Source organism: Psittacula echo (genome assembly GCF_963264785.1).
Source record: "Psittacula echo genome assembly, chromosome: 1".
In the NCBI taxonomy this organism is placed as follows: Eukaryota; Metazoa; Chordata; class Aves; order Psittaciformes; family Psittacidae; genus Psittacula; species Psittacula echo.
The window spans coordinates 90,554,332-90,575,223 of record NC_137735.1 but is presented as its reverse complement, the minus strand read 5'-3'; the positions used below and the strand labels follow the sequence as shown (position 1 = coordinate 90,575,223).

Below are 20,892 nucleotides of genomic sequence, written 5' to 3'. Positions count from 1 at the left end.
GTGACATTTGAATAGCAGAAATGCTAATGAGAGCAAGCAAAGCAGTGACTCTCATGGACCAGGACTTACAGGGAGCCATAGACAGGACTGGAGAGAGATATGACTCCTTCCCTGCCATGACCATTGGCCCAGTGTGGATGTTTTCCACCATTTGAAGTGTTTTCCTCCTTCCCATGGCATACTTACTCTCCTCCACTGGAAGGGAGGAATGCTTCTGCCCTCTGGGCATTTTTAGCCCTGGGGAGCCATGAGTTTAGAGAGGAATCAGCTTTGCCTCTCGAGGCTTTGCTCACTTGAGGCATCCCTCACGAGGTTGGCCAGATCAGCTGCATCTGCTGTCTCTGCCACGAGGCTGAAAATGAGAGGTGGAGCAGGCTGGGGCTTTACTACAGGGTGGGCCATAATCCTGAAGGAGCAAAACGGAATAGTGGGGAGAGCAAGAGAAGCCAAGCACCATGATGAGGAGTCTGGAGCATGAACAAAAGCCAAGCACAGGAGGTGTCTCTTCGAAAGGAGCTGTTGCACTAGTGGAACTGCTCTGTCTTCCTCCTCCTCTGTGCCCCAGGCTGCGAGTCAGGAGTGATGCTGGAAACCATGGGGACATTGTCGTGGGCATCTCAGGGGAAAAGGAGAGCATGGGCTCCATGAATGGGGGTGAGGGGACAGGGGCAAAGTCTGTACTGTGAATGTCCAACCCAGTGCAGTAACACATCCTTTAGGAAGAGGAATCAGATAGCTGTAGGCTAGGCATGCTCTGCTGGTCATGATTAGAAGCCTCACGAAGCTGAGGACTGTAGCAAGGGCTGTTCACTGCTGTTACTGTTTTATTTTAGAGGGTGGACATAGGTTTACATCATGGTGATAATGCCCACTTTCTTTACATTTTGCTATTCAACATCAATCCCTATTTTTTTCCTACTCTCCCAGCCCCTGTAGCTGTGGCTCCTGCTATAGAGGCAAGGGTATAGAAGCATGCCCTAGCTGTGTATTTTGTGTTCTTCTCATACAGCAGCCTGATTTTAGCATCCCTTCTTGCTAACGCCTCTCTGCTGATCACACTATGTGCAGCCCTTGATGAAGATGGACAAGCCTTGCAGCAGCTGGGCAGGGAGCTTCTTAATAAGCAAAATTTAAATGGAAATAAAATGTCAACCCCTATCAGAAAAGCAGCAGCGATATGATTTTACCACCAGCCACTGTGCAAAAATGGCTGAAACCGCAGCATTTGCATGAGGATGAGTCTGTCTGCCTGCACCTCAGACACACCACGTTTATCTGCCTACCATCGCTTCTCATTCATCTTTTCTTGTTCATCATTGCAAAATACCTCCAAGCGTATTTCTTATCAAAGTGCTTAGCAGTTGTGAGCAGGCTGTGCTCTAGGTGGGGAGCTCAGCCCACCTGCCATCAGGGCTGAGTGATTAACCCAGGTTACTTCAGCCCTGGATTTTCCCTCTGCTTCAATAACAGTGTGGCCCTCTTGCCACCTGCCTCTGTGCTGGGAGCGCCAGTAGATCCTGCTCCATCTCACTGGAAAATATCACCAGGCTGTCCCTGTAACACTTTACCAGGAGCTGGTTGAAGCGATGGCTCTGCCAGGAGCTAACTGGGCTGTTTGTTCCCTGTGAGAGTGGAATCTCATAAATAAATCTGCCCTTGCACATTACCCACACCTGGTATTGCAGAGCTGGCATCTGCATCTGCATCTGTTCTGTTCTACTCTACTCTAATCAGCTGTACTCTACTTTACCCTCTACTCTATTCCATTCCATTCCATTCCATTCCATTCCATTCCATTCCATTCCATTATGATCTATTCTGTTCATGTATATTACAGTTATAGTGAAAGTGGCAGGGATGAAGTCTCTCTGCCAGTCTGTCATGCCAGTGATGCCACCAGCATTCTCCTTGCTGTGAGCACCCTCATCGCTGACTGATGCAAAAAATTGCCAAAGCCAGGCAAAAAGCCATGAAAAGCCCTGCCCAGTTCTACTATCACATCCCTCAGTGCCCTGGCCCCAGCAATATGCTCCCAACACAGCTGGATAATGCTGCACTTCTGGTTCACAGGGGCGATGCCCCGTGCAAGCAGTGGTGGCACATCTGGAGAGGCCTGTTAGATCAAAGCTGAGCACCTGCAGCATGTCATGCTGACAAATGCAAGGCATTTACCTCTGTTTATATGCAGAGTGCTCCGTAGCTTTGCATTTTGCAGTGCTATGAAAGCTTCAAAAGTTCCATTTACGTTAACAAGCCCATAAAGCGTAGCGTTATTAAATGGTGTTTATAGTACGCTGTCTGTGAAGCTCATTTAGTTACCAGCTGGCTCAATTTTTACTAAAGTGACTTTCATGAGAGTGCCAAGTTGTAGCTTTGTTGGGGGAGCTTGTGCTGGAAGGACAAGAAAAACAACTGCAATGCCATCACCATGCAATGGCTGAATTACTCTGTAGTAGGAGTGGTCAGTGTTTTCAGAGATGAATGTGTTGGCTTGGTGATTGAAGAAAAAAATATTGTGTTCAAACATTTTTGATAAAACCTTTTTTTGTTATTTTCTGCAAACTTCACTGGAATTTTACTGAGGTCACAGTTTAGGTCATTTCATCATCTCGTAATCACCACAAAACCTAATACAGTTATTGTGTATGTGGAGTGATGGGTATCAGAAGCTGTGGCTGGGCAGAAGATGGTCATGCAGAGTGAGGAGTAGGTGACAGCAACACGGCCAATGTGGCGTTGTGTGGAGTAGGCATTTGCAGAGAGCGGCTGGACAGGAAAGGCTGGAAAAAAAGAGTTAAAGGAGATGCCTCTTGACGTGTTTGGATAGGATCCTAACGTATCATCCGCATGGGCCTACTGAGAAGGTGACACTAAGCACATTCACAGTCTCAGGGTTGTTTTATTTGCTTCCAAGGAGGAAGTCTGAAGTGAGGTCTCAGGCCAGACTTCCCATGGCTGAAGGACGGAGTAGGAAAAGCACCTCTAGGAAAACTCACTGCTGAGTTTTCTTCACAGTTCTTAATTGCAAGAGAGAAAGAGTTTGGTAACTAAGTCCAGCAGCCAAGTGAGCAAGTTGCTCAGGTGTGACTACAGCAGCAGCAACCTGTGTGTCCAGGAATCATCACGTTATGTGTTTTATTTGATACCTGAAATAAGTTTTACAGATAAGAGAATGTTCATTCTGAAGGCCATTTTTTGTTTGCAAGATACAGTTGAAAATACTGTAAGAATCTATTTATATTGAACCATGCCTGCAAAACAGAGGCAGTGTTGGTTTTACTTTTTTGTGAAAGCACTTCTCTCTTCAGCTAGCCCCAACTTTTAATATGGAGAACAAAGCCCACAAGCTTATGATTAAATATTGACAGTGACTTGATCATGATTAGGGAAGTGGCTTGGCAGATATGAAGGTTGTAGGCACTCACACTATGAAAGGTGTGAATGGAAATCCAATGGACTTAGAATTTACTTGGAGAGATGTAAGGAAAGGCAGTTTGTAGGGTAGAGTAAAAAAGCTCTAAAGCTTTGGTGAGTCAGTGTGACCCCTGAAAGATCAGATGCTATATTTTTATGGGACTCCTTGGGATGGACTCTTTGGAGAATAGGTTTTGTAGAGAAATCTCCAGTACCTCTTTGTTTCAGCCAGGTTAGATAGATAGAAGTATTACAACACAGATGCTCCGAAGGTTAAGCGTGTATAAACCAGGTTATCAGACAGCACTGGAGTATATTCTACCTGGCATGTTATGGACGTGAGACATATAGGTGAGACAACATCTATATGGTTAAATCGTATCCCTTCTCTTTTTTTTAACCCTAGTTTCAGTGGGACAAACTCACCCCCTCATGAAAGATCTGGCAGCTCCCTCCAAGTCCTGAACGCTATCCAAGTGATAATTACACCTGTTTGAAATCTAGGAGCTGAGGAGTAGCCTCCAGCCACTCAACAAAGGCTCCTCCAGTGCTCCGAGGAAGCGGTGCCGACACTTCCCTTCTCCTGCTGAAACACATTTGCAGAGTTTCCTGAAGCCTCTAAGGCTTTTCCAGAGATCTGGTGGAACCAGACCTGGTATCTCATGAAGTATCATCACATGCAAAGACAAAGAAACACCCCCACAGGCATAGTTAATGCAGACAAACTTTAATAGCTTTTTTTCCCCCCTTCTTTTCCCTCCAGTTGTAAATGTATAATTAATCTCAGTTCAAATTTACATGTTTGATCTGCTTCTGTTAGTCTTCAGATGTCTTTGAAGGAAGGGGAAGACCCTGTGATTTGATCTGCAGTGCGTAGGATACGCTCAGTGTGTACGTGGACAGATACCCCGTGCCCAGTGCAGGTTGGATGTGGAGCACTCCTGGCTTGCAGACATGGGGCGGGAGGGCTGGGGCTGAGGTGCTCAGCATCCCTTCATCCCAAGCCACCATTTCTCCAGGGCTTCCACGAACAATAAGTGTATCTATATCCTGGTGGTGGGAAACTTCAGCAGACAAGGGCCGAAGCAGGAGCTAATCCTCCTGCTGCAAACAGACCCTCCGAGTCCTCACTCACAGAGTGTAGAAGAAATGAAAGGTGTAGAGATGAAAAACATATCCACTTCAAACAGGGGTATTTCCATTTGAAGTGCCGTCTCGAGTCAAATCCTTCCCAGCAGCAGCACTTCTTTCCCCCTCAGTAGTGTGTGTATCAATTTCTTCTGACAACAGCTTCATGGCTCCGGGATAAACCAGCCCAGCTCCATCGGTATTATATTTTACAACTACAGACAGACCATGGAGATTAAAATTCTTTGGCCGAGTCACCAAAGATGGGGAGGAGGGAGGCAGGTCCGCCGGGCGCTGTGGAAGGTGAGTTGAACCCAAACCACACTGAATCCAGCCTTTCATCCTCTGCTGCACCAGGGAGAAGGCAGACGCAGGCAGCGAGTGACAAGGGCAGAGCTAAGGGGACACCATCACGAGGGTGTCATCCCTGTGTGCTGTGGAGGTGGCTTCTTGTCCTCAGGGCTGACTCAGGGCTGGGGAGGCCTCGGGACTCTTCAGTCCTTATGGCACGATATTAATTGCTTGTTTCCTTGGCAAACATGAGTAGCTGAAGAAGAAAATCATTTCTGGTTGATCCACAAGGGTTTTGGTTTGGTTTTGTTTTCCCACTGGAACCAAAGGCCTCCCTTAAGTGTTTTCTTCTCCAAAGTGCGGTGTTTTGGTTTGATCTCCAGATTTTTGAAGTCCTTCAGAAAGTGAAGTGAAACATTACCCCCATGCTGACAGGCATTGCTGAGATGTTTCCTGCTGAAAGTGTAAGCCAAATGCCGTCCCTTTCCCTGGTCCACCTTCCTTTCCCTCCATCCCAAGTAAACCCACTGATGAATTTGATGTGAAGTCTAGATGAGTCAAATAGGCTTTATCAGCAAAAATAAGTCTGCTGGAAGCCACAGGCAACAGCAGGGGTTGCGCTCCATGGAAAGGTACTGCATTGTTCAGCAGCACTCATAGGTGCAGAAGGAGACAGTCCGTGAATTGGAGCTTGGTATTTAAATAGGATAATTATACATATGTTACAAAAACCCCAAACAGATAAAAAGTGAAAGTAAAGGAAGTGATTTTTATCCCGATTTGCAGACAGGGCACCGAGACATAGGAAGATGAAGTGACTTGGTAGAGGCTGGACGAGTCTGTGGTGGATAAGAGCACAGAAAGCTGTTCTCTAGAGATGTACCCAAATGCCGTATGCCAGACTTTTCGCTCCAGGAACCAGTCTGTGAAGGAAGATTCACATTGTGCCAGAGGAGCAGGGAGGAAAGGAGACAGCAATGGTGCTGTTGGCTGCTGTTGATAATCATCAAGCTTCTGCCTGAGAGACAAGGAAACGAATACTTGTCTCACAAACAAGGCTTCGTGTTTCTCAATCCAGATAAAACTTCTGCCTCATTCACTGACCATTAATGGAAGAGCTTGTGGGGTCTGGCAGGAAGAGCAGCCAGAAGCCTGTGTGTCTCATGAACTAATGGGATTTGTGGAGGCTTTGCTCAGGTTGCCTGGACCTCAGGCAGGGAACGATGGAGGAGACAGGAGAGACAGAACCTCTCCGGAGCAGTGCACAGCTCCTGGCATGGCAGGTGCCTGTGAGCAAGGGTCTCCCTCCCTGCTCACCGCTCCAAGTGCCCTACAAGCACTGCCATCTCCTTCCCTGGGGAAGATTCTGTGCTATGGAGGTGCCCACTGGGGCTTGACAGCACCCAGCCCAACACTGCCCGCACTCAAAGGCACCCTCTTGCCAGCACAGCACAATGTCTTGGGCTGGGCAAAGAGCTTTTCATGAGTGGAGAGGTTCCCCCTCCACTGCCAGGCTCAGGCTCCAGCCCTACAGACACACACAAGCTTTTGTCTGGAATGAGACAAAGTCCTCTGGGGGCTAGACTCAAAATACAGATTTCCAGAATACGCAAAATGGAGAAGAAAGTGCTTGTCATGGACCTTTCTGTATCTGCCTGACAAAAAACACTCCTATGAGAAGTGAATGGAGAAAATCCCTTTGGCAGCACCTATGGTACAAATACCCTCCAGGGGGAAAAGAATAATAATTTACAGTGATACCTTTTTCTTCCTCATCCAAGAGGTGGTTAAGGATTTGGCAGGGAAACAGTGAAGGAACTGATCAGCCTAGCTGTGATATTAAAACGTGATAACTTGTCTGTGAATGCCGCCAATTTATAGCCCAACAATATTAAGCTTTATTTAAAAATAAAACAACCAGCTTGCCTTTTTTTTGTTATAAGATTAAAAGCACAAACAGCTTACAATTCTTAAAAGCCAAGAGCTGGGTAACCAGACGATTTACCAGCGAGGCATTCCTCCAGCAGGGAAACCTTCCCTGCTTCCTTCTGCCTGGAACTGCGCAAAGGGTAACAGAAAGTTATGGAATTTCATTTCAACTACTATGTTTGCTTGCTTTTCCTCTCCCTCCTTTCCCCCTTAAATTTAGTCTTAAACCCCTCATGCCTTGCTCTCAGGTGAGTATATTCACAACCACTGGCAGGTTGCTATTCTCCCTGGGCGGCTCTTCCCTATGAGAGTGCCCAGGTGTGATGATCTCCTTCCACTTAATTGACTCAGGTAATAAGCTGCTGCTCTAATGCATCAGGGCTTAGACCTTATCGCACACACACCCACCGCTGCCACATCTTCCCCTGAGGGAGATGCACCCTTCCCTCCCCTTGGGTGCCTGCAGGGCCGCCCTCCCCATCTATTTCTTCCTCCTTTCCTGACACATGGCAAGGGAACAGGTTTGCCAGGTTTCCGATTCACAGGGAACAGCAGAAACACTGACCTACCCGACTTCGTACCCCATGGGGCTGACAACAGAGAGGGGAAGAGCCTGGGCTCCCACTTCGCCTTCCTGATGCTTGTGCAGAGGGGAAAAAGGAGTTGGTGCCTCAGGTTTCTCAGGCACTGAGGGAGGGGAGAAGGGAGGAAAGCATTTTCTGTCCCTTGCAATAACCTGTGGGGCAAAGCTGAGCCTTAAGCAGAGAGCCAGGTGCTGGCTGTAGCTCAGATGGGGTGGGAGAATGGGGGGAAACAACTCAGGCAGTCCCTGGCACCTCTGTTTGGGAACAGGCTCCATCACAAGGCTGACTCAAACCCCTCAGTATGGGGGCAGCCCAGACCCTTCATGTCTTTTGCTAAGCTAGTAAATGTTAGATTAAGTGCTGGCAGATGTCTCAGCTTCCCTTTCCTGGTCCTAATCTCTGCAATTAAGCCTAGTGATTATTTTGGTTTCTGAACTTTATATACAACATGACCTGAAGGCGGTCTCCTGGGTTTGAGGAGTGAGGGTGCAGCACAACGGGGATGTGCTCAGCACCAGGAAAGCCAGACGCAGCAGCTCAGGCGGGGAATTGCTTGGTTGGTGCCTGAGGAAGCCGAGTTGCCCATGTGTCTAGAGGAGACCAGAGGCTTTTCTGTGCCCTCTGCTCTCCCACCTCACTCACACACTGCTCTGCACTGCAGGGAATGACCCCCATCCTTCTGTTACGTATTGGAATTAAAAACCAAAGCCCCCAGCAGAAACCACATCATTATTGGTGTTCTGTGCGTGCCATCTCCTCTCCCTCCCACAGTGCAGGGACCTGGCTGTGGAGCTCCTGCTTCTCTGCCATACACCTCCCGCTGCCACCTCTCCAGGCAGAACCAGAGGTGCTGGTGATCAAAACCCCTCGCTAGGACAGGGCTAAAGAGAGCAAAGTGAATGTAAGGTACAGGCAGGGCCCGCTGTTTAATTGAAGCCTTCCTCTGCAAGCAAGGGAGCATGTTAGCACATGCCGCAGGAGGAATATTGCTGTGTCTGATCGCTTTGAAGACTGGGGGTGGAGGGAGAAGAGGCCAGTTAAGTGTGTTTATGTTTGAGAGGAACAAAGGAGAGCGGAGGAGAGAGTAGGGGGTGCCTGCAGCCAGAGATGTGTCAGAGATCACTTGTTCCTCCTGGGTCAGAACACCAGCCTGGGACCACCAGCGGAGGAGCGAGGAAGCGGTGTGTGCGGAGCAGTGTTTAAAGCAGGGAGAGGAAAGTTAAAGCAGAGGAGAAAGAAAACTCCCAGGGGACTTAGGATGGTGATAACCAAGACACAGGTTAGACATCCGGTTACCTATCAGTGGGGTGTGCGATACAGCACAAATATACCACAGCAGATAGCACCGCAAGCGTGTACCTTGCTAGGTCCTGGCGTCCCTTAGGGAAGACTGAGTACACGAAGTTTAACCAAGTCAAGGAGAAGGAGTTTATGGAAGAGTCACTCACCAGCAGCAAAAAACCCAAGTGCTTCTCTATTTGGTGTTAATGCTGTGATGGGAACATTACCTGCACAAGCCCAAGTGCACTGCTAACAGTCAGTTCCCAGCAAGAGAGGAAGCACTTGCCTGTGCTCACTGTCTTTGCACAGCACCAGTGCCTGCAGCAAGCTCTGTGAGCACAGAGAAGGAAGGTCCCACTCAAGCTGCCACCAGCGATGATACCTTCTACTTCCCAGAGGCATTAGCTCTGTTTCGACAGGTCCAATCTATAAGTTAAACGACCCTGTTGGCAAGCAGAGAGCAAGATAAATGCAGTGAGCTATTTGTTCTCACCAAAAAGAAGCCTGCGTTCAAGGACTGGTTTTATTGCACCGGCTGAAGGCAGACTTTATGCAGACACCCTGTGCAAGCCCCAGGGCCAGAAAACCTCTGCCACAAGTCACGAGTGAATTAACCACACTTAGGTGGGGAACAGAGGAGTGTCTGTGGCCGACAGAGGTGTGCAACAGCTCCGGGGGTGTGGTGTACCCACAGCTCTACCTGCAGTTTCCCACCGAAAAACAGAAGAAAAAAGACTCTAACGATCATTCACCAAAGCTTTGTTGGCCTGTTGAGGGAGGGAGGGAAGCACATCATCCGTTAACAGGTATTTCCTTCCATGGAAGCAGAGAGGGTTCAATAACTGCATTCTCTTTGGTGCTGGCAAAATGCTTCCGCAGATCCACCTGTATTGCAGCACGTGAATTTTAATATTGTGTGCCTTCCCTACTTTCCAATTTTTAAAATTCACTTTTAAAATGCAGATTAAAAAAACCCCAAACTAGTGGACAGCCTGATTTGGAGAAAAAAAGCCAGACTTGAATGAGAGAAACATGCAGGTTTAAACAAAGCACTGGGAGACAACATTTTCCTTCTTATTTAGGTGGTTAGGAAACCAGCACTCTTCTCCATACAGCACAACATATAACCAAAACAAGTACTAGGTTTGCAACAGGAAACCGAAACTGGCACTACTTCTTGTGCTCTTGACTGCTAATGCATAAATACTGATGATCAGACTTCAGGCATACATATGAGACCACCTCCATGGTACATGTGATTTCTGCCTGTAAGAAATGGAAATATTTCTCTTGATGGCAATGGTAGGTAAAGGCTGAAAGGAGAACTGTGTTTGACCCCCATGGACTCACAGCAGTGACTATAACTGCACATGCTGCTTCTGAACCTGCAGCAAATATGGTATTTGAACTTAAGAAACCAATAAGCACAAAGCAATTAAGCAGTAAAATGCCATTATGCCTCCCTGAGATCAACAGTTTTCAGCTAAGATCCTAAACTTAAAGGGATGTTTTATCAAAAGGTATTCGAGTCCCATCAATCACTATCTGCTCCTTTTTACAAGAGTCCCTGGCAAGGCTCCACTCCTGCTTTCAGGTTTTCCTCCAGCCGCCCTCTTGCGTCTGCATACAGACTTACAGGCAAGCCCCATCCCCTCTCCAGTGAGGTGGACCCAGCAGGCCCCAAGGAAGACAAATAATAGCCATCATACTCTTGTCATAACCAAGCTGAGAAAACAGCACTGTGCTGCCCTTCTTTTATAGCCTGCAAGCAGTTATGCCATCTGCACATTTCTTTGCAAGATCCATCAGCTGAAGTCACAAAATGATGGGTTTCAAGCTCATGCATGTACTTAAAAGTGGAAAACAAACATTTTAGCCACAGAACAAATATGACAAAGAAACGCTGCTGTGTCCATCTTCCCATTTTATTTGTAAATTCCAAAATGATCCAGTGGGAATCGTCAGCTTCCCCTTGAGTCTTGCTTAATGAAAGCAAAAGAAACATCAGAAGTTACATCATACTGTGCGTGAACCTGCAATTGGACTTTAGGACACAGTGAGCAGTTGGATGATACCCAACCCAACTTTTACATGCAAATTTGCAAAATGTTGGATTAGCACATCTACAATTGTGAAGTCACAACTTTTACTGGGCAAACAAAACTTCTCAAAGCAACATACTCAGTCCTACTGTCATTTCCAGAAAGACCATGGAACACCTTCTTGTACTGAGCCAAGTACACCAGGTGCTCCGTTAAATGGGAGAGGGTGCAGGCAGAGGGAAGGACTGTGCCTGAAGCCTAGCTAGTCCCTCTCAACCCAAGCAGAAGACCACTCCCAACTCCAGATTTCTTACCCATTTGCCACAAAGCATGTAACAATAGAGACAATGCATAAAGATATCTGCAAACAGAGCAACCTCTCCCTCCCCAGGAGTGCTATACTCTGCCTAACAGAGTATTTCCATACGCTGAAAGAGCTTCAGGCACTCAGGTGTGGAGAAAGCAGGTCTGGTTCTTCACTGATGGAGGTGGTCTTGCAGCAATTAGTGACAACTCAGGCAAGCTTGAAGTCCTGCCTATGGAATCATGAGGCAAATGGAGGAGGAACTGCATATAAAAATCAAGACTTACTTAATTCTTTGCCCTTTCCTCACAAGAAAAGAACACTGTACAAGGAGGGGGCCATTAATTATGCCTAGGAGTGGTTAAAAATAGGGGTTATCCTCAACTGCTGTGTTTCCAGAACAGGGCTGTGATATCTGAGTGTCCTACAGAGTCCAAGAGGTGTGGGAAGACGACAGTTCCAGTCAGTTTTGTAAGGCCTGGAGATGTCGGTGAGTTTCTGCTGCCTTGACAGTTCCTAACCTTTTATAACAGCAATAGGTCTCAGTTTAATGGCTTTTTTGCTGATGCCAGCTGCGTGGCAGGTGTTAACCACATCTGTCACATTCTTATAAGACTCTGGTGCCTGGAGGAGGAAGAGAGAAGGGAATGAAACAAAAGACAAAACTATAAACAACCCAAAGTCACAGGAAGCTAGACGTAGGCTTTTGATAGCCTCTCTTCACAAAAATAGAGTCATATGTATTGAGGTGAACAGATTGAGAATCTGGCCGCCTTACATATCTGAGAAATCTGTGAGACACTTAGGTTTCCAAATAAGCTTTCACCATATTTCAAATAAAATACTAGCTATGCTGGTTCAGCTTTCCCTATATGCTCAGATAATCCAGCCCACTAGCATGTGAGAATGTCAGGCCTCATTATCTGGCAGGAACTGATTCCAACTTCCTCCTTACAGACAGCCTTTAAGATTTATCCTCACTGTCCCTTAGTGACAGGAATCAGGGTTTCCCCTCCAGCACTCTGACAGGGAAGCTGCTCTTAAATAGAGATTTTAACACCAACAGCACTAACAGCATACTTCCAAATGATTAATGCGCTTCTATGAATGAGGTTGTGAACAGAAAAGACACTCTGTAGAAGAACTGGAAGTCATAATAGTCAAAGTATCTAGCATTTAGAGTTCTCTTCTTCTTGATCAAATATAGAAATTCATCTTAAAAGAGGCAGATCTCTTATAACTATTTTCATGATGCTCACACAAAGATTTCTCAAGGTCAATTAGTAATTATCCCTATTGCCAGGGGGAAGAGGAAAAAGCCATACCCCCAAAAACCTGTCAAACAGGCATCTCCCCTTTCAGCACGGAATGCACTTTTCAAAAAGTTAAACAGCTCAAGCTCTATATTTAGGGTACTAGCAATCACATAGCCCTGCTAAAAAACGAGTAAGGGATGGGCATTTAGCTAAAGAGCAAGACCCCCTTTTTCCTCTCATATAATGAAGTATTAAACTCACTTCCTCCATGACCAGTTTGGGAGAAGCCACACGGATGGCAATGCCCATGTCAGCCAGCTTGTCCAATACATCCTGGAAGTCCAAGTTACGGCGAGATTTGGCTCGAGACAGCGCACGACCCTAGACAGCAGTTTTGTTAGTTACAATTGTTTTTAGTGGTTTGCAAAACCAGAACTCTTTCTTATTAAAGAAGAACATGATTACATTATAAACACAGAATGGCTGAGAGCATAGACCACAGTAAGCCACAAACCAAGAAATTAATTTAGACTTTAGGTGATGGGCTCCTGCAGAATCACGCATCTGGTATGATGGCTAGGAAAGCTCCATGTGTATAACATACTAGTCTGCAAGTGTCTTTCTACCTACACCACTTGTCAGACAGTGTTCAGAAGTCAAAATCTTACTCGAAGCTATTTCTCTTCCTCAATCATCCTCTCACACTGTAAACTGTAGGAAAGGAAATACCTTATTCTAACTACTGAGGAGTTTTATAAGGACAGCCTCAGCACAGTTAATCTTTCTTGTTAGCTCACAGATACCAGAATTTGGTAAAAGGAGTTCATTCTCCACATCTTCACCCTACCATTTGCCTTGCCCCCTAGATTTTCTGCAGGAGTAGTGAAAACTACTCAGTAACATAAAGGACTTCTAGCCTGCAGTCCTCCTGGGCTGGGATTACTATGGCAAGGCTACTCTCTAGTGGTATGACCAAAGGATGAATCACACATTGGATGACCCTTGAACAACCCTGTTCTCTGAATGATAGTCCCATTCCAGTCCCTTCCTATCACTTTTTGACTTACAGCTCCATGGCAAGTAGTTCCAAAGGTCTCAGTCATGCCTTGCTCTGTGCCAGTAAGAACATAGCTACAGGTGCCCATAGTCCCGCCGATCAAAACAGGCTGTCCAGTCAGCTGTGGATGCAAAGTTTTAAGTCACAAGAAAAAGCCTTAAACTCATTCCTAATAAAAGCCTGAAAGGAACCGTATCTCCAGAAAAGGAAGTCAGATTCACATTCCCCCAGAGCATCCCTGCTTGCCTTGGGTGCTTGGTATCAAGGATTCTGGAGAACTAATGCAGACCAGCAGATCAAAAGACTTGTGTCCAACACAAAGACAAGGCAAATCACTGAAGCCTGCCCTAGGTATGAAACACTTCTTTCTCTTCATGATATTCCAGCCTTTGTGGGTGTGGAGCAGAAGAGAGAGCTCAGTGCCCCGAAGATCTAACACTCAGACAAGCAGTATATTGCCATCCCACTAGGGTTCCAGTGCTGTTAGCTCAAAAAAGGAACTCACGGCATTAGATCTCTGTTAGGGACAGAGATGAATTGTCCAATCCATCCAGAACTGTCTTCCTAATTTACTTCTCCCACAGTTAAACTTACTTGATAATCAACAGCAATAAGAGGATGGTGAGGAGGAAAGGCCCTGGTTGATCCCTTTCTGTGCACCAGCAGAGTCCGCTCCTTTCCATCCACTACATGTTGCTCTACTTTGGCAATGTTGTGAGACACATCATAGATAACATGCATATCAAGGTCATCTGGGGTTGTGTTGAAGACTTTGGCAAAGGCCTAAAAAAGAGACCAAACCAGGATGTTAACTACAAAAAGATAACTGCTATGTATATGTGGAAGAGTTACAATCTGTTTAGAATTAAAAGGAAGAAATCTGCTTGAAAGTGTTTCATATGGTAAGTCAGTGACCTGAACACTTGGCATGGCAGGTAAAAAACATCAGTTGAATCCAGCCAGAATGGCATTTGATACAACAAATGTGTGTGTGACAGAACTGGACTATCTAGATTGTTCATCTGCCCATTGGCAGCTCTAATGCTGGAATTCAGCCAGATACTGACAAGATAAATTCTTGCAGCTCTGAAAAGATGGCTTTAGCAGTGTAAAAACAATTTTCTTGTATCCTTTTCTTCCAGTTCAAGGCATTTTAAAAAATACTGCTTAAGGGGCTTCTGCAAGTACAATCCAGTGATGTTGAGAGGATTTAGACAGATTGTAATGACTGGAGCTTTGTGTAAGTCTCTCCAGAAAACACAGTTTAAGAAGCATAAAATAAAAAGCATAAATAAATAAATAAATAAATAAAATAAGAAGCATAAAATCACATTAAACACAGCAGCTTCTCTGTGTTCCGTATGCCTGGGATAAAGCAGGAGATGCATATCAAAATCTCTGCATCAGAGACAACTCTGGTCCTACCTGTCTTGTTAGAAAAGTCATAGAAGAGCGGTTGACCCAGGCATAGTTTCCAGCAGCTGCCATTCCCTTCAAGTAATCCTGCCCCTCTGCAGAAGAAATCCTGGCACATGCCAGCTGGCGATCATTCACTATGATTTTGTCCCGTTTCATAGCTTTTTCCATAGCCACCAATGCATCTGGGAAATAAACACAGTAAGACAAAGCGACTTCCTAATTTGGTTTCAATCTGTTGAGATGGATGTCTATAATTTATATTCTAAAACTGAGCTCATCTGCCCAAGGCTCAAACCTATGGTGTCTTCTCAAATGCAAAAGCAAATCTGTGGCAGAACCTTATCAATTGTTTGCAAACAGACAACCTCTGTCAAGGCAATTCAGAGTAGACTCAGCAATTGCACTCTGAGAAATGCTTTTTGCTGCTGGAGTTTACTGTCAAGGACAAGATCATGCTGAAGAGTTTGCTTCACTCCAGTTACCTATGCCAGTCAGACCATACCTGTAGCAACTTGGTGGCCCAGACCTCTGCTGCCACTGTGGATCATCACGCACACCTGCCCTTTGTGGTCAATGCCCATCTTCCTGGCAGCATATTCATTGTAAATGTCATCCACAACTTGGATCTCGGCGTAATGATTTCCAGCTCCCAGGGTCCCCAGCTGTCAACCACAACACATTGATTAGAAGTGCTAGTAAAGCAGCCTCTGGGAGCAAAGGCGTGAGCTACGGGAATATGGGCAGTAGGGCAAATTTCTACAGCAAGCTTTTGATTTTAGAAGCTTTTCTAGGAAAAAACCCCCCAAATCTCCATATAAACTGAAAGGAAGTAGAACACAGCAGCATCATCACTGTTCTCTTTGTTCAAATTTATAACTACTTTTACTGTTAGGAACAAGACTGCGATTAAACAGAAGGACCAGGATCTACAGCCTCTGCCACCACTTTTTTCCAACTTACTCAGGCTTAGTTGAAAGATGGGAATAGTACAGAGTATTGGGAATTGATCATCCATTTGTATAGGCAAGGCAGACATATAGTCTTATCATTGTGGAGCTGTAACCAAGTAAGGTACAACATCCTGTTAATTACGTACTTTGAACCTTTCAGTAGATTAAAGCAAGATATTCAATCTCCAAGACCAAATTTTTTCAACTCCGTAACAGATGATCATTTACTTGCAAGGCAAATGTGAAAACTGAGGACGGAAGATTACTGTCAGGTTAGAATGCTATAATCTTGGAGTACCACAGTTCATAAAAGTCGTCATATAAAAGCAAGCTTTACAAATGTAGCATGATTATAGCCATCTCAAAAGTGTCGCACACAGAGCAACGAGATACTATGTATAGAAATGAAATCCTGCCCTTGAACTGCAATTGAAAGTTACGAGCTAGTTCTATTTATTATTATACCCTTCTTTGGCATGCTATTAACTCGCTGAGCAAACAAGAAGAAAAGTTGCAGAGTAACTTGCCCACTTCTTAAAAACAAAACTCCATCTGGATGGGGAAATGCCACTGAACATGAATTCCAGTCCCAGGTTTTAACTGATGAAAGATGGCCTCAGGGACCTTGGGTACGTCCAGTATCATTTCCCTATGTTAAAGTTCTGTCAAGAATTATGCAGAAAGGGCTGCACCATCTCACCTTTCTCCCTACCCAGAAATGCTACGCAGAATTTCAAGAAAAGACACAAAATTAGAGAATTACTTGCTAACCTTTATAACTGAACCCTGGGAGTCCTTACAGCCCTCCAGAAACACAGTATTACCTGAGGCAGGCCCCTCTTCTTTGCTCTTGAGGAGACCTTGTTGGGATCAGCCTGCAGCATCCTTCCATATTCCTCACAGTGCTCCTTGTCCTCTGCCCAGGCATAGCCCTCCCGGAGAGACCAGTCCACACCCATCTCTAGTGCCTCTTCCAAATCCCTGCAATTATCAAAACACCCACATAAGGTGGTTATCCTTGGATATACTCAGAATGCCACTGGATATGGCCCTGATCAACCTGATGTAACTTTGTTGTTAGACCTACCTTCAGAGTTAGCTCTCCTTCATGCAAGGAGTTGGAAGAGATGACCTCAAGAGATCCCATCCAAACTAAGTAATTCTATGATTTGATGATGAGCCCCTAACTTCTAGCAAGAAGTTCAACATCTTAATACTTCATGAAAAAGCTCTACAAATATATTAACTTCAGATGGGTCATTCCTTTCTCCTCTTTGTTGTGTGGGGAATAGCCTATTTTCTCTCTCATCCCTTTCAAAAAAGGTTCATGGAGGTTTTCTGTCAGAAGAAATAAGAACCTTTGAAGACCTTTTAGTTGTTACAGGGTTTTAAATGATGGAATAAACACCTGGCTTTGTGCACTGATGATTATGCCAGTCCTCCTGGTGAAGCACATAAGCAGAAAGACTGGAAGGAGAATTACTTTTTCTTTCTTAAAGTCTCCCACTGATGAATCTTTCATCAAAATAAACACCAGAGATGTCCCCGCCAGTAACATGTGCACAAAGTCAGTTTCTTACTTGGCATTCATGGGGATGACACCTTTGGAGCCAACACCAACAGGAATATGGTCAAACATAGCCTGAGCAAGCTGCTCTTTCACAGGCTGCACATCACTTTCATCCAAATTTGTACGCAGTAAGCGGACACCACAGTTAATGTCAAATCCGACACCACCTAGAAGTGTGGAAAAAGCCATGAGGTTAATAAAGAAAGCACGCTGATGGTGAGCACTTGCTGAATATTCATCTTAAATCAGTGTCCCTCTGACAGGGAGCAGCACTAAACACTGATCTTACACCTGCTTTCTGACACAATACTGGGGAAAAAAAGCAGAACTGCAGTAAGTATCATCTTAATAGAATTACAGGGAGCCCCAGATTTCAAGACAGCCAAAAATGTAGACTTGAAAACTCTTAAAAACCCCCCAGGTTTTGAGTCTCGAGCATATGCTCTGCAGACACAGCTGTACATTTACCTACAGAGCTCTGCATCTACCAAGTTGCTCCAGCAAGTTGACAAAGTAGACACAATTATAAAACATGCTGCCCACAGAAAGTAGAGAGGATGTTCCTGTTCTTCTGCCTAAGGTCAGAAGTGACAGATCCTAGCATGGCTCCCTGCTGTAAGATGTTCTCAAAAGCAAGTCCTTTTTGAATCTTCACTGGAATAATAATAACTAGTTATAATAAGTGATAAATACTTACAAGAAATACTAAACTTCAGTGCTTAGTGCTTTTGCTTAACTTTTACTATTTAATAAAAATAAATACTGCAGGGCAAGGCCTAATGTGAAAGATCACTCATACCACCTTTAGTATGAAGGTTCTGGTATTAACTAGTGTCAGAAGAGGGGATACCAGACTAAGAGATCCTGGGTTTGAGCCAATCAGAAACATTGAAACTGACTGAAGCAAACCTGAAACATGAATACCATATTGCATGACAACCACAAAAGCATCTCCCGACCAGCAGGACGTAAAGACCCAGGTGTTGATTAAAAAGACGGACATATTTTAAAGTCACATTTTTAATCAAGAGTAGAAATATTCTCAGTAGAAGTTTTTAAACATTGCTCAAAGGAAATAATCAGTTTTTTTATCAACCTGGTGAAGCCCAAGTTGAAAGCCTTGTCTCTCCATTCAAAACGGTGGGATATCATGAGCCCAAGCCACAAACACAAGGGCCATTCTCTCTATACTTTTTAGATGTTTTCAGTGTAATCACCTGCTCCATAAAGATTCTGAATGCAAGAACTAGGCATCTTTTAACTCCCTATTTTTTTTTATTTTTTTTTTTTTTTGCTTTGGTTCTGTACATGAAGTAAAGACCTGTCATTTCATAAAGTGGTTTTGTGCCATCCCAGGTATTTCTCAGTGCAGATGAAGTCAGTCATCCTTACCTGGTGAAACCACTGCTTCAGGATCATTCATATCGAAGGCAGCCATGTTGCCAATGGCAAACCCATAGCCAGAGTGGACATCTGGAAGACCTATAGATCTCTGAAAGAGAATGAAGGGAATTGTGAAGTCGTATGAATTTCGACCCTGCACAGCGTCATCTTGGTTATGTTTTGCCTTGTGGCACTGGTTGTCACATTAGTAAACAAATATACCAAAAAGACGATGGATGTTCAGATGTGGATGAAATAAACACACTGGTTCAGGTGAAGTAAGTATCTAAACTTCAGCAGTTACAGGACAGTCAAATAAAGCAGAGTACAGATCTCACTCTGAAGCAAACATCCCGTGGCCAGTCATCTGAGAAGCCCTCTTGGCTCTGCTGACCAGATATCAAGAAAACCTAAGGGGAACTTAAGCACTTAAATGTAGGAATTGTGATCTCAAGATGAATTCTAATCTAGCTTTTTCTTGGGCTGAAGAGTCCTTGCATTCAAAATTTATGCAGGCAATAGCTTACTGGTAGCATAAAGCAGAGACATAAAAGTGAGGATGAGTTAATCTTTACTAAGTTTCATCTAGAGACATATGCAATATTTAAATACTGCAAATGTAACAAGGGACGAGTTCAATGCTATGGAATGGAATCATAAAACAGTCAGCATTTTCTCTTCCTATCTGTCACTGAACAACAACCAAAGACTGCACCCTATAGGCAGGAAAAAGTCATCCTTTTCAGGATGAACCTTTTCATATTATTACTAATTAGAGAAAGTAAGAATATGTTTCTACACAAGACCAAAGGATATCTAAACTTGCCAGGCTAGATTAGGATGCCACAAACAGCATTCCACAATTTATTTGAGCAAACAAACATAAAGCCCCAAATACACAGAAACCTGTCAGAAATTGGAACTTTTCAATGTGTATTAAACAGTCACCGTACAGTAGTTTTCAGTGGGATATGTGCTTCTTCTGCCTATTCTTGCCATCACCAAGAAATCTCTTGGCTCAGAAATAAATCCCTGGCAAACAGAAACCGAAGAAAGAACCGATTTTAAGAGCAGTTACTCACATGAACAATGCCGGGTAATGCAGCCACATTCCCAATCTGTTTCATAGCAGGCAAAAAGCCACCTGCACCTGAAGAACACGAAAAAACAAAAGGTAAGTAATCTGATAATTTACTGCAATAATCACAATCATAAACAAGATGCTCAAAACACTGGCAAGTCAGAAGTCAGCCACCAGCAAGTATTGCAATCTGGCATAAAGCACCTACCATTATGCACGATCTGCAGCTTAATTAAATGAGGCATTACGCTAATGTTCTCCTGCTGTGTTAGAACCACTGCAGACCGATCCATGCTCACAACAGAAGAGTGCTACCTGCCACACACTGTTAGTGCCATGCCAGCTGTCACATCTGGATCCAGCCCTGCGCTTCAGCCCCACACAGCAGACAAGCCCAAGTTATAGCCCCCACTAAAGCAAATTCTGACAGCAGGCATTCAGGAATGCTCTGGACCACAGAGGGCAACCACCAAGTCAGTGCCTACACATCTACACATTTGATCTGGGCACAAGACATGCCACAGCTGTAGGCGACATGCCTGGCACGCAGTGGCTGTCAAAGTGTGAGAACTCATCCCTGTTTGCTGTCCCTCCACACGTGCCAGCCGGGACATACACGGGGCCCGCCCCGTTGCCCCTGCTACACTCTGGCCCCCTCAGGACCCACGGGCAGCTCGATGCGATCCCAGGCGCTCAGACAGGCCACAGCAAGGAGCGTGTGAGCGCAGTCCCGGGGCAGAGGCCCCGCGCTCTCTCCCCCTTCCACGCTCACCTCCTCCGCGGCAGGCATTGCGCAGCTCCTCGAACATCAGCTTCTCCAGCGGGTCGTTCACGTAGAAAACACCCTCCACCTGCGGGGAGAGCTGTCAGGGATGGAGACCGGCACCAGGCCGGGACAACCCAACCATCCCAGTCCCCCTAGGGCTGAGTCCCCCCACCCCCACGCACATGCATGTTGGGCACGAAGCCCTTCTTGATCCGCCAGCAGTTCTTGTCGATCTTGTCCAGGTACTGCAGCTCATCGTTGTAACTGCGGCTCATGGCGGCACCGCTCCTGCCGACTGCTCTCCGTCAGCACCGCCGCCACCACCGCGCCGAAGCACGAACTGACGGCGGCCGCCGAGGGTCACGCCGAAACGCGCAGCGGACGGGAGCCGCCGACGATCAAACTTCCTGCTGAGCTGTTGGCTTCCGGCGCCCCCT

General features: G+C 45.5%; 1 protein-coding gene across 1 annotated transcript; it reads right to left on the bottom strand.

Moving 5' to 3' along the window:
• Window positions 1–10,566: 10,566 nt before the first annotated feature.
• RTCB (RNA 2',3'-cyclic phosphate and 5'-OH ligase) lies at window positions 10,567–20,787 on the bottom strand. The gene is made up of 12 exons (XM_080635089.1): window positions 20,638–20,787; window positions 20,462–20,540; window positions 19,691–19,758; window positions 18,618–18,717; window positions 17,236–17,392; window positions 16,480–16,636; window positions 15,208–15,367; window positions 14,712–14,887; window positions 13,881–14,069; window positions 13,297–13,407; window positions 12,491–12,610; window positions 10,567–11,597 (listed from the first exon to the last, which is right to left on the bottom strand). Exons 1-12 carry the CDS (start codon window positions 20,728–20,730, stop codon window positions 11,490–11,492), a joined length of 1,518 nt encoding a protein of 505 aa, XP_080491215.1. The 5' UTR covers window positions 20,731–20,787; the 3' UTR covers window positions 10,567–11,489.
• Between the last annotated feature and the right edge of the window lie 105 nt (window positions 20,788–20,892).